Raw genomic sequence first — 13800 nt, forward strand, 5'->3', positions numbered from 1 at the left:
AATAGTAATCAATATTAAATATTCACTTTGTTTCTAACTAGCAGCCTCTAATGACTAGCCGCGCAACTAGTCGTTTTCTTTATTTCCGTTTTTTTCCTCTGTATTTCTCATTTCTCTTTCACTAGTGTCAGCACTAGCCTGAGCATTAGGCGATACAATTAATTAACGATACAATTTATAAAGTTATCAATTATCTCGTTTTTACCGATATTATTAAATATTAATGTTTATTATCCGCGTGGTTAGTGGACCGGTTGGCTTCCGTTCTAACCGATTCCCGTCGATCGTATCCCCTCGACCTATGTATAACTCCCCTTTCCTATTTTTTTTCTATTTCTCGTTAATCCCTCGATCACCGAAAAAGCGTTTTCCTACTTCAACTACATATTTTCTTCCTTGGTTCACGTGTGTCGTCTAAACAAGCATGTATACGTGTACCTACCGAATGTGTGTGTCTCTCTCTCTGCCTGTGTGTGTTCGTGTACGTGTGTGTCTGTGTTCCTTCATAAATATTATAAAAAAATATAATAGAAAAATTATAATTTCGTTATAATATTTATAAGCTACTCTCGAAATTGGCACTAGAAATTTCTCTTCTTTTTTTCGATCTCCTCGTATCCTTCGTATTATAACCGCGAAAGAGCGTAACAAATTTCTTACTTCTTTCACAGTCGCCCATCCGTCGTGGATACTCCCTCTGTTGAGATGCGACTACATCTAAGGTCCATCTAAAATTTTACAAAACACCACGAGCGTGTACGTATATATATGTATATATATACAAAATCACACGTCCCGGCAGGGCCTCGAAGCAGGAAGAATAGGAATTAGACGGTCGTTGTAAAATCGCGCGGAAAACGATGCTCTATCGGTGTTTCTTGTTTCGGGCTGCTCTCTACCGTTCTTCTTTCTTCGTTTCGTTCTCTACGTTTTTCTCTTTCCTTTTCCCACGAACATTCGAATTGTCTACGAATTTTATCGGTCGACGGGACCGATCGGCGACGATCGGAGACGTTTCAATTAGGAGACGAAATGAGGGGTCCTTACTCACGTCCTCGAGGACACTTGAGAGGGAGAGGGGGAGAGAGAGAGAGAGAGAGAGAAAGAGCTAGAAATTAACAGCACGTCGAGAGAGGAGAACGACGCTTCCGGTGGCACGGAAGTAATAATTGACCGAAACGCTAACCCCCTGAGGGCGGAAGTGCCTCTTTCGTTCCTTACAGAAAATTGAAATAAGATATAGAAGACGGAGAGTACCCTCCACTATTTGTATCGTGTGTTTGGGAAGTTAGAGACGCGAAGAAGAAACGCAAACTTCATCTTTTAATACAATTATAATTCTGTAAAGAAAATTTCATTTTTAAGCCGTTAAACTCCTCTAGGTATATATATATATATATAAAAAGCAGGAAGCTTTTTCCTAACGATATTCACTTACACCATAATACAAATTCTACTCTGTAACAGACCCTTTAAGAAAAAAGCCTCGAAGCTCGAAACGCCGTTCGAGCGAAACCTAGTAACGAAACGAAACGGGAAAACGTGGAGATCTAGATAAAATAAGGAACCGTCAGAGGCACCGGACCTCGGAGGGCGAAGAGCAAGCCCCGCGTGTCCCGCGTAGCCGGGACACCTTAAACCACGGTTCAGCCCCTCTCGACATAACAGCGGCGGAGGTCCCGTTCGCCGGAAGCGTCGATCGAACGTTCCCTCGACGCGGCCCTCTTAAACTACGATCAGACTCTCAGGCACTCGATTCTCCTTAGGCTTAGGTCGCGAAGCTGAACACGACACGGGGAATCCTGGCGATTCCCCTCCGGCTCTGGGTAATTATCGTACGCGCCGGTGAGTAACGACCCCGTGGAACATGCGAGCTTCTCGACGCTTTCCGGTCTAAGCCTCCAGTGTCACGGGGGAGACTTCGGTCTGCCGCTCTTGTCCTGCATCACTTGTTGCTGCTGTTGCTGCTGCTGTTGCTGCTGCTGCGGCGGCGGTTGCTGTTGGGGTTGCTGCTGCTGTTGCTGTGGCTGTTGGGGCTGTTGTTGATGGTGGTGCGAGTTTGGGTCTGTTCCGACGCCCAGGTCCGCGCCCATCAGGTTGCCAGCGCCGCTCTTGTCCACCACGCTGCTCGTGTGCACCGGATGGAAGTATCGTTCTGGAAGTGTCGACGTTCTCGTGAGACACTGGGTGTCGTTAACGGGGCCATCGTCGAATTTTAGGGATGTTCCTTACAATGTTACTGACCTTCGTCCATGGCGGAAGGCGGTTCGCTGGCAGTCCCAGTGATGATCGGCGCGATCATATTGTAGTCGTCCTCCAGGTTGATGAACGGTGCCGTGTTCCAACGCGGTGGCACGTTAGAGACCGATCTCTGAGTGGCCACCGGCCTCGTCACCGAGACTGGTGACGAGAAAAGGGAGAGATTCGTCGGGGAGATCACCCCTGACATCGAGCTGATGGTGGGATACGTGAATATTTGCTGAAAACGGAAGAACCATCCCTTAAGAACCGACTCCTCGCGTACTCGTTGGAAATGTTCGTATCGAAGGCAAGGAAGCCAGACTACCTGTCCAGGTTGAGAGTGAAAGTGGGCAAAGGTGTATTCCCGGCTGGTGTGCGGCGCGGTGACAAGGATCCTCGTCGGGCTCTTCCTTCCGGCCGGGTCGACGGAGCTCTGGCAACCGGAACTGACCAGTCCCACGGCTGCCGCTGCGGCCATCTGCTCCTGATTGGACGCCAGCTCGGCTGGGTCCGTGGGCGAGGTCGAGGATGTGGGTGGCGAGTTCGAGCTCGCTGTCGTTAGCTCGCCTGTCGACCTTATGATGGCGACGGGCCTCGCCATGGGCGCCGGCGGCGGCGGCGGCAGCATCGAACTCGGATAATACTGTGAGAACTTTTGTATACCAGTGCGGGGTCCGGCTAGCTGCGCCTGGAAATACCACACACCCACCGATCAACGTCGTCGACCCGCGCGTGGTCCATTCACCCCGTTTTCTGTGCCACCCCATTTTGTGACCGATAACAATTATCTCTTTCTCATTTCCCTCCCCTGCCCCTCGGTTCTTTCATTCTGGTGGTACCGATCGGTCTGCCCGCGCACCTCTCGTTCGCGAGACTTCGCTCGATTTAAATTCCAGTCCTTTTTTTATTAATACCTCCCTCGAAATTGCACGTGTTCGATACGTATACGAGCAAATGCAACTTTCAACGAAAGATCTTTCTTCCAAGTACAAACTTACAGGGGAGGAAAGCCAAATGCGATACCTTCAATGAGAAAGACGTCGCGAACGAGAAGTATACGATACAAATTTCGAATATCGATGCAACACCACCCCCGTTATTCCTCGAGTGCATCATTCCCCAATTTCAACTCTGTATCATGATCAATCGAACATATATAAATCGAATACGATAAAATCCAGGGCGATTGGAACACGGATGACGATGCAGGTCGCAGAGGACCGCCGCGACGTCTCGTTCGTTCCTGCAGAACGAGAAGATGAAGAGACCGTGGACAGATTTTCTTCTCGATCGGAACGAGGACGACGCGGCGGGTTTAAAACGGATCCGGAAGCTACCTGGGGCAGTTGCTGGGTATTCTCGGCCTCCTGGCAAACGAACGTCACGAAATCCGACAGGGTGTCGTGACCGTTCTCGGGGTACTTGACTACCCCCGTGGAGGCGGGATGCTCCGGCTGATAGTAGGCGAGCCCGGACATACTCTGACCGGAACCACCGGCCAGTCCTTCGTGCGGTGAGTGCAATCCTGAAACACAATTCACCACTGTCACCGTCTGACTGTACGGCCCCGCATGGCCACGTCTAAACCACCCCCTAGAACCGAGCGGCGCTGCTTCCCATCGGTCGGCTCCGTTTCGTGCCCCCCCTTCGATTATTCTCGACACGTCGCAAGGAAGAACTCTACCGCCGTATCGTCTGTATAATTTAAGAAAAAAAAAAAAAAAGTTTTCATCCTGTCGGCTCCTTTTTCATTTTCATTGCATCGTATCGCTCTAAGTTCTGGCGATTTTGCTGATCGAAAAGTTCAGATAAGACAGATGCATCGAAAGGTGGAGTAGGTTGTTCGTCGGTAAACATCTTGTTGTTCACTCTCTCGTCCGTAGCGGTGAAATAGTTAATACAGAGAATGTTAGTGAAGTTAGAAGCCGCCGCTCTGCGGGAGCTTAGCAGAAGAGGGAGCAAACAGAGGTAACGATTGCTGCTGCGAGTCTGTTAGGGGGTGGTTTTAGTGGTACTTCTGAGGGAGGGGGTCGACCAACTATAACGATCGTGTTAAATATATATGTATATATAAGGCACTCCAAGCGTGAGGCTGGCTGGCTGAAATGTACATGTATTTTATACACGATTGTACGTGTGCGCGCGCGAGCACTTCCGTCTCGAAAATTCTTCGATTCTTTTTTTCTAAAATTTCGCACGACACAATCGGTAAACATTAAATTAATGGAATATATCGTATCGCGACCGCGACGAGCACGCGCACACACACACGTATATCACGCAATATGTGGTTATATACATGTATGTATATATACATATAGGTATGTATATATAGGTATACATAGAAAGATATATATATAGATATATAGTGCAACAACAAACATCAAACAGCAAGATAACAACGATTAAACAACACATCAAAAAACATCAAGGTAACAACAACATCACATCAATACAATGATATACATATATATGCGGGGATATATATGTACGTATGTATGTATATATATATATGTATATGATAAACAACAACACCAACATCGCAACAACGATAGAACAAATGAATAAATAAATGCTGGCATTTATTTATTTATTTATTTATAGGTAGTATCGTACGGAGAGAGATAGAGAGAGAGAGAGAGAGAAAGAGAGAGAGAGAGAAAGAGAGAGACAGAGAGTGACAAATAGAGAGAGAGAGAGAGAGAGAGAGAAAAAGAAAGAGAGATAGAGAGATAGAGTAGAGCAATAAACAAGTCAAATCTCAATCAAGATTAGAAATCAATTGAATTAATCTCAATCAAGTCAATCAATTAATCAATTAATCAATGAATAATTAATCCATCCAGCATACGACATACCCAGAGCATTGGCCGTGTGACAGTGAGTGAGAAATAGAGACAATATAATGGTGTGCACGATTCAACGGGGGTACAGTCTCGATCTACGGATCGAGGGTCCAACGTGTGGGAAATGATTCCCGTGACTCGACAATTTCCCCTGGGATTTTCGCGAACTTTCACGTGAACCAGTCGCTTCAAGAGTACCCGCGTCATATCACCAGTTACCCTTGAACGCATCGTCGAAAGGAGAGAGACCAAAAAAAGAAAAAAAAAAAAAAACGACGTCACTGTCGACGGAAATCGTCCCATTCGGAGGACTCCCCCTCGAACGAGACTCTCTCATCGTGAAACGATCACATTTCTCTCCCCCCTCCCGGGGACCCCTTGTTTCGAGGCTGTACCCTTAAAAATAGTAATACGTGAACAGGTGGGTGTAACAGGGGTGGGCGGGCGGACAGACAGACACAGACACAGACGAACAGACAAACAGACAGACGGACAGACAGACAGACAGACAGCGACAGCTAGCTTACCAGGTAGACCGGTACTACGCAGTTAGCAAGAAATGCCGTCCGTCTGTCCGTCTGTCCGTTTCCAAGCACCGAGAGTCAGATCCCTTCCGGTTCGGGACCGACGTTCTCTCGACCGGTTTTACTCGAGGTTACGAGTTACGCATCGAAATACACGGGGACAGGGGTTGCTCGATCGACTCGTCGATCGTCTCGCTGATCGTCTCGTGCGTTAGTTCTTTCTCATTTTCTTCTTCTTTTTTCTTTTTGTCTTTCTCTTATTCTCAAATTGGTAACGGACAGCTTGGTCAGACGGACAGACGAACGGGGCGGTTAGAAAAATATACATATATATAGAGATTATACACATATAGTACTATACATACACAGGTGAACAGGAATGTCGTAGAGTGTACTTATTTCCGTATATATAAAGGCATACAAAAATACCAGTTCTGGTTAGAGAAATTATTGATTCGGGTTAGCTTCGTGGGGTAAATACGTTCAGTTGTCCGTGCAACGCGAAAGCGGTACAAGTTTTGGGTGGTATCTTCTTGTGTCAGAGGGTTGGGGGTGGATGGGGGTGTGATAGTAATGTCAGGTACAGTGACTGTGAAAAATATTCGTACCGCGAGAAGATTTCGCTTCTATCGATAATCTTGTACGTTATTGTGATGCTAACAAATTTGTTATCCTTGCACGAGAAAGATGTTTTCAATAGCAATCGAGTATTCTCGGTGTACGAATATTTTCTTATCTATCGTATAGCGTTGAATTGTCTATTTAGTATCGACATGTAAAAATTTTAATCTTGTTCGATATTCTCGTTGGGAAAATAAACTCGTAAGGGCGGTACGTAAGAAAGCAACACTGCGTATTGGATTCTCTCTCATTTTGGGAATTGAAACGGTTTGCGATGCTTTGGAAAAAGCTTGTCGATAAAAAAAATTGGAAGAGTTCTCAGTAGAAACGGACTGCACCAGGGCAGATACTTTATGTCCGATATGCCAGCAAGTAGCGACTACTGGCGTGGGCTCTGGCATCGATCATCCGTATCTACCTCGAGACACTTAAACCGTACCGATCGGAACAGTTTAGAAATGCAAAGAAGTCACACTTCCAGCACGCCTTTCGATACTCTTCCCGGAGTTAAACACCCACATATTCCCATCTTGGGAAGTAGAGTCTTCCCAAAGACGGTATACAAAAGACAGTGGACCTATAAGAATTATTTCTTTTGCTTCTAATCAGTTCGAACTATACGTGTACCATATGCCTGAAAGCGCAAGCTTCGTCGATCGTTCAAAGGACGCGAAAGAACGAACGAAAAACAAGAACTAGAACGTAAAAGTCTATCTTTTTTTCTTTTTTTCGAGCTCGACGGAACTACATCGTACATTCAGCTGATTCAATTTCCTCGAAAGGTTTTCTCTGATCGTTCTCGTTCGTTTCGAACGTTCACTGTTCATCAACGTGCCAATATCGAGTGGTCAGAAATTGAATCGTTCAACTAAAAAAAAAGGCAGCCCTTCCACCTCGTCGTCCAGAACAGAAATGAAAAAGAAAAACTGACAGAGGTATTTAGAAAAGAAAAAAAGGGAGGAAACAAAATCGAAATGAAATATCAGCACGCCTACCAACGACAGCATTGCGCGAACAATCGTGCACACAGCTGCAGGCGGCTATACAGAACGGTCCAACAATTATCACAAATATATCATATATATACATTTATTTTAATCGTGGCATATACCAACGCAGCTGGCAGAACGAAAATATACGTACATATATGTCTATTAGCAACAATTGCCGCACGCGTGTGTATATATATATATATTTATTTATTTATTTAAACAGTTATGTGAGATGCAACACCGAATGCTAACACACATATGTATATATATTTAGATAAGTCTCATAATGGGCTAACATAGAGCATTCTTGCTTTCTCGGTTCCTCGTGACGCAGCGGTTTACCGTATCGCAATCAGACGCCAGGTGGATTTCCCGGGGATCCCCCTGTGGCGGACAAACACGACCGACGAATTAGTCCACTTCCTTCATTTTTCCGTCCATCCCCTTTCACCCTCTCTCCTGTCACCCTCGGTCCCTCCGCCGCGTGACACTCGAGGGTGGAAAGAGATCGTTTGAATTTTTCCTTTAAAAATTCTTTTGGACGTTCCTCTGTTTTTTTTTTTTTATGCAAGGTATCACATTTTTTAAACTGCTTTCTCTAAACTGCTGACTATTCTATTTTCTCATTTCTTCTTTTCTTATTCTCTTTTTCAGATACGCGAACGCGCGAACAATTTTTTCGAACAATCGAACAGTTTGAAGAAGGGAGAGGCGGTTCGTTTTCGACGGAAACGCGTCGAATGATCGATTACCAAAGCGTCTTGTCGATCGTGTCGATTCTTTCTCGAATAGCGGAGTGCTTGACGATCTCTCTGAAGATGAAAAAAAAAAAAGAATAGCGCGAAACTAACTGCGAACCGTCATTTCCCGGCGAGTGTCGCGCAGGGCAGTCCTTTGTCGGGGTGAAATTACGAGGTCGCGCGATAATTCGCGCGGCGCGGCGAAAGAAAGGGTGCCGAGTGAAATGCTTGCGAGATATTTGCGCGCGAGAGGATTTCGGGGTAATAAAAACGGCTAATAAATCTCGCGTTGCGGAGTACCGAGCCGTGGGAACATGAATGGCGATCGATTGTTCGGCGTGTACAATACATATCGGGGTGTTCCGTGCCGGGGGGATGCGGCAGAGAACACGCTGGTATCGCCCGTTAACGTCCCGGCCACTTTCCATGTGAACGGTCATCAAACAAACCAATAGCCAATGATGGAGTCAACACGGTGCAACAACTACCACAACAACAGTTATCGAGGCAACGAGAGCTCGTAAAACAACACCGGGTGGAGGTAAAAATGTAAAACAAAATGAAGATGTCGACGGGTGGGTCGTGTGGGGGTTGGTGGACGGGGTGGAGTGCCGTATCGGTGTACGCGTTGCATTCAATCGGCGAGAAATACAGTGCTTAACCTCGAATCTCGAATCTCGTACGTGTCTTTCTTCTCGACGTACGCGTGTACCGCATAAGAGAGGCTGTTACACTTGCAAATCGACGGATTGATAAGAAGCGATCGCGATAAATAACGGTGACTGTGGAGAGTCGAGAAAATTAAGCACTACACTCAACGCGATTAGGAATAGATCTATCGAATTAAGAGGAGGAGCATAAGATACAAAAGTAGGGGGATGGGCTGATTGCGAGGAAAAGAAGAGGCGAACATCGCGAGGGGATCGATAGCGAAGGCATTCGAGAGGGTTGCTCGTCGACGCTACATGCCGCGGGAGGACGAGTACCTCCTGCCCTTCTCTCAATTTTCTCGTCGCCTTCGACACGTCTCTTCTTACTTATCCATTTTTCCCTTCCCTTTTCTTTTCGTTATTTCTTTGTTTCTACGTAGCCTTCGACCGTGCAGGAGGACAAATTTCGCCGATTTCTCTGCTCGATTTATAACAACAACGACGATCTTCGTCGGTTGGTTCGGGAAAATCGATTCGTTCAATCCGTACTGGTCGTCGCAGTCCTCTGGAGAGGTTTTCCGAACGGTCTTCAATTTGCAATAACTCGCGACGAAGGTTCCTCAGGAAGTGTCTGCCGCGTGGCAAATTTGTCTCCTGCCGCGTCGAAGACACCCTCGAAGTGGAGCGTGTGTGTACGGGTGCAGAGAGCGGTCGAGGAGAAAATAGGTGTGTATGTGTGATGCTTGCGAAGAGAGACACCAATGTACAGTCAGAGATATATATATATGTATAAACTGGTGCTATAGAGAACTGGCTAGGGGTTGTGATTGTGCAATTTCGAGCTGCGTCGACGATTCGCGCCCTACCTTCGCGCGAACGGTTGCATATTCGACTGGAAACTTTGAGGAAGATACCTCTCGCGGATTTCGATGCTTAGGCTCGCGTTCTGTGATCCGACGAAATTTGGAGATCGTTTTGGTTTGCGAGAAAGATGCAATTCAACTTGGAGAATTTGGAAATTTCACATTTCGAGAAATTGAAAAATTAGGAACCGCTGTGTTCGATGATTTGACGATTACGAAGACTTCGAATCAAAAATAACTTAGAGTATGTTAAAAAATTATAGATCTTGCCCGAGTAACCAAAAATGCAAAGAAAAGTATTTTTCAAATACTCGAAAGAGTGACGTTCGCTATATCTAAATAAAGTTCCAAACTCTGTTCTCTCACCCAATTTCCTTGGATCTCCAGGAATCTCCTCAGGACCACTTCTCATCCGCGACGCGCCTACCAAATCTCCGAAACCTTCCAACCCCTTCACCCGATAAAACCCTGGCAATTTTCTCGCGATACTGCCGCGGATCGATCGCGCCATCCAAAGAACGCGAATCGTCGGACTCAATTTCCACGCGGTAAACGCAATATACAGAAGAGAGACAGAGAAAAGAGACGGTAACAGAGCACAACAACAACTACTGGGGGCCTATATGCGAGTGTGTGGCTTGCGTGGCGTGTCTCGCAACGAAACGCTCCAACGCTGTTGCCCAATGGCCGTACATCAGACTCTGTACGTGTGTAGAAAAACGCGTGTTTCTTTCTCGTGGTGTACGTAAATACATACTGGTGACAAAGAGAGAAAAAATCAGAGAGAGAAAGGAGAAGGAGAGACACGACAGAGAAAGAGAGTGTAGAGAGTGTAGAAATTAAAAAAAAAATAATAAGAGAACAGAGTAACAACCATTTGGAAAGGAAAAATGACAAACGTAACAGCGATATAGAAAGATATTCGAGCGTATATATATACGACATCATGATGCATGTGCATACGTACACGCGTACACGGACACGTGGCGCACCGGAAGTCCTCCGGGTGGATGCGGGTGCGCCAGTGGAATCGACCCTCGTTTTCACGCGTAGGTGAAAACGCGAACGAGCGTGTAAATTCAGCTGCGTACGCCTTATTTGAAACTTATTAACGATCAATTCTGATTAACCGTATCGTTTAAGAATATTTCAAACCATTTGGATATCTATTTCGTTCGGAACTTTTCATCGTTCTGCAAAGGAACTATAACTTTTCGACTGAACGACTTCACCGATTTTTAGCATTCCGATTGCACAAAATATGGATGTTCGTTCGTGACAAAAAACAGCATTATTCGAATACTCACAACGTTAAAATAAATTTACATCTATCAGACCCGCTACAGTTTCTAAATTCAATGTCTCTCTTTTCATATCGAAGTACAACCTACCAGAATCATATGAAAGCAGTCATCGCGTGTAATTTTAAATGTGAATTCGCATCAACAGCCGATTCCACGGCACACGACACGTGTTCGCCGCGTGTGCACGTATACACGTATGTACATTGATATACGTACGTATATAATTTGTACGTAACAAATATATATATATAGAGATATAGATAGATATATAGGTATATATAGATATATATATATATAAATATATATATGTATGTATAGATATATATATGTAGAACAGTCAATAACCAGTCACAAAGTACCTTTTAGTCGAGTTTAGCGAGCTTCTCTCTACGCTCGGGCTCAGACTGAAACAGAGATCATCACGCGTCATTTTCACGCGACATTAGGGGCTTGCACGCGGTCATCGATCATCGATCTCGTCGATCGTTACGAAAAAACTTCTGCTCGCTGTTCATCCGGATCTCCTTCTCTCGATCCCCTATATCGATCTCTTCGTACAATTTCCCATCAGTTTCCTTTTTCTATCGCCCTCAATGCGCACTTTACCATTCGATTCGAGGATTCGCGTACAGTTTAAGAACCAGTACAGTGTCAGGTCCCACTAACCTACTTTCGTGCATCTGGTCACCAACTATCAATCCTACCAACGATAATTCTACCGTCAGATTGTTTCACGTGTATCAAATGTACGCTCGCGTTCCCAGAGAATTGGATATGGCAATACTCCGACGACGAGATTCGTTCGCGAGAAACGTTTCTTCCAAGTGTATCAGGCATTATTCTCTACAGTGACGCTCAGAGCAAAATACTTCCTGCCTCGATGCTTCTTTAAAAAGTTTCTCGAAGAGTGCTCGACATAAAAAGTTACGGTTACGTTATATAAAGATTACAATCGTTTCCCTGGCGCTCATCCGCAGCTTTCTTTTATCCGTGGTCGTCGAAGAAGAGAAGGAGACGCATAAAAAAAAAAATCTGGTACAATCTCGAGAGACGCGAACATCTCGCGCGGCTCCCATCAATTTCCGTGTCCCATCGCGGCGTGACTCGACAGCTCGAAAGTGGGTTATAGGATCGGGCACCCGTTTCGATCCCTCCTCGTGACCCGCGGGGATCGAGATCCGGCGATCCCCTCGTGATCGATTTACTTACATGATGCCTGGCTCAATTTGGGTCTATCGCACACTGGACATTCGGGGCGCCAAATTGCCGACGTTTGCACTCGAACGAGGCGCGCGCGGCGCAACGAGGACGCGGGTTAAGAAACGCGTAACCACCGTGCCGTCAGCGAGGGAGGAACACTTCCGGGAGCGGTGGAATGGCGTGGAGAACGGCAGGAAGCTACGCGATGATTCGATTTGCATTTGCGTGACTCGAGAAGCTACGACTGCGAATCTGCGCTCGATGAACGACGATTTTGTTTAAGCGTTTATGAACGCCAACGCGTCCGTCGTTACGCCAGAGCGCCAAGCTCTCTCGTCGAAGAATAACGCATACCGCGGGATGTCGCCGACTGATGCAAGCCGACGAAAGTGGCAACAGAACCATAGAAATCGCTCGCGTCTTCCTCCTGGCGTTCACCCCCGGCGTTCCTCCGGTTCTCGAGCGCCGAGGAACCACCGTCGCGTGTTCTCTCGCGTTGCTCGTCGACGACGACTCGCGAATCGCTCGCATCGGTGAACTCGTCGGGCAAACAAGCGGGACGATACTGAAGCGCGCGTGATTACGGTTACGGAGATCTAGCTGCGAGATCTGTTGTTACTCTCTGCTGACATATTCCGGGATCGACGAGCGAAATGAAGGGTTGAGAAAAAAAAAAGAGTAAGGAGAAAAAACTCGTGGGACAGTTTTAGATGTTAGACGGGTGAGACAGGGCTTTGGGAGGGGAGAAGGCTCGAGATATCGAAGTGATTCTCGTCCAACAGTCCCTGCGTTCCTTGCGTCTTTAGCCGTACTTCCGGTCTAGCAATTGTGCATTCCAGTATGCAGAGTACTTACAGTGGACTCCCCATAATCAAACGCTACGTTAAAAGAAAACTCGCTTCCAAGATATATATGTATACAGGTATTTTGGGGGGTCTGTTTCCCAGAGCGTTTCCAACAATATTTCTCTGGGGGTTGAATGGTGGATCTTGACACGTAGTCGCCATTTTGGGGGAGTATTCGTGACGGAAAAGGAATAAAAGCAGATCCATGGACACGTGGTTACTTCAGAATTGCCTTCGACATGTGTTGGAAAGTCGATTATCGCTTAAGGGAGATCAGATTCGAGGACAATCGGGACAGGACACGTCAGACGAAAGCTCCTCTTATCACTTTTCCATCATTCACGAAGCTCCAAAATGAGGTCCACGTATGAAGACGCCACAGATTAGCGCTCGCTGCGGACATCCGGCTGATGAAGGATCTCGCGGTTCCCAGGAAATTCCAATCTCTAATTCCTCCAATCCACTAATTATCCCCAAGAACTGTACCACGCAACGCGAATCGTTAAATTACAAAAACCCGTTTCGTTTCGAACTCCATCGTCCGTAATGTGAACTCGAAACCGAAGCTTCTGAAATTCTCGAAAAATTTCGAATCGAACTGGCGTGTACAGGTTCGTAGCTGAAACGATGGGGGAGGGTGGTCAGAAGATATTCGAAGGTCGAGAGATCCTCCAGTTTGGAGTGCGGTAGCAGCCATTTTGATAGGCGGCCTCCAGCAGCCATTTTTACGGTTCGAAAGTTGATCGCGGTCTTAGATACGAGAGATCTCGATAGTGGGGACGGTTCTTGTTGGCACATACCCGTCTGCGAGTGCGGTGAGTCCATTCCACGGTGACCATCCTCGGGCCTGAGCACCGGCGAGAATGTCGGCGCGTTCGACACGGAAACCGGTGGCTTTTCAGTCTTGTCGTTCCTTATGAGCTGGTGTACCGGTGGTGGGCCTGTAAAACGGAGAACAGAGGCTGTAGAGGCAC

At 46.5% G+C, this 13800-nt stretch overlaps 1 protein-coding gene across 8 annotated transcripts in view; it reads right to left on the minus strand.

Moving 5' to 3' along the window:
• Positions 1-1520: 1520 nt before the first annotated feature.
• Nfi (Nuclear factor I) overlaps positions 1521-13800 on the minus strand; it is a 59947-nt gene continuing 47667 nt past the window's right edge. For 3 of the 8 annotated variants that reach the window (XM_076892867.1, XM_076892859.1, XM_076892814.1), the window contains 5 exons: positions 13627-13767; positions 3579-3766; positions 2567-2929; positions 2245-2479; positions 1556-2155 (listed from right to left, as the gene is read on the minus strand). In XM_076892867.1, coding sequence (XP_076748982.1) covers positions 1908-2155; positions 2245-2479; positions 2567-2929; positions 3579-3766; positions 13627-13767 — 1175 coding nt within the window. In that variant the 3' untranslated portion in view covers positions 1556-1907. Of the gene's footprint in view, positions 2156-2244; positions 2480-2566; positions 2930-3578; positions 3767-13626; positions 13768-13800 lie in introns of all 8 variants that reach the window. The other 5 variants (XM_076892874.1, XM_076892851.1, XM_076892843.1 and 2 more) reach the window with 4 other exon arrangements.

This window comes from Xylocopa sonorina, chromosome 1 (assembly GCF_050948175.1).
Source record: "Xylocopa sonorina isolate GNS202 chromosome 1, iyXylSono1_principal, whole genome shotgun sequence".
Classification (NCBI taxonomy): Eukaryota; Metazoa; Arthropoda; class Insecta; order Hymenoptera; family Apidae; genus Xylocopa; species Xylocopa sonorina.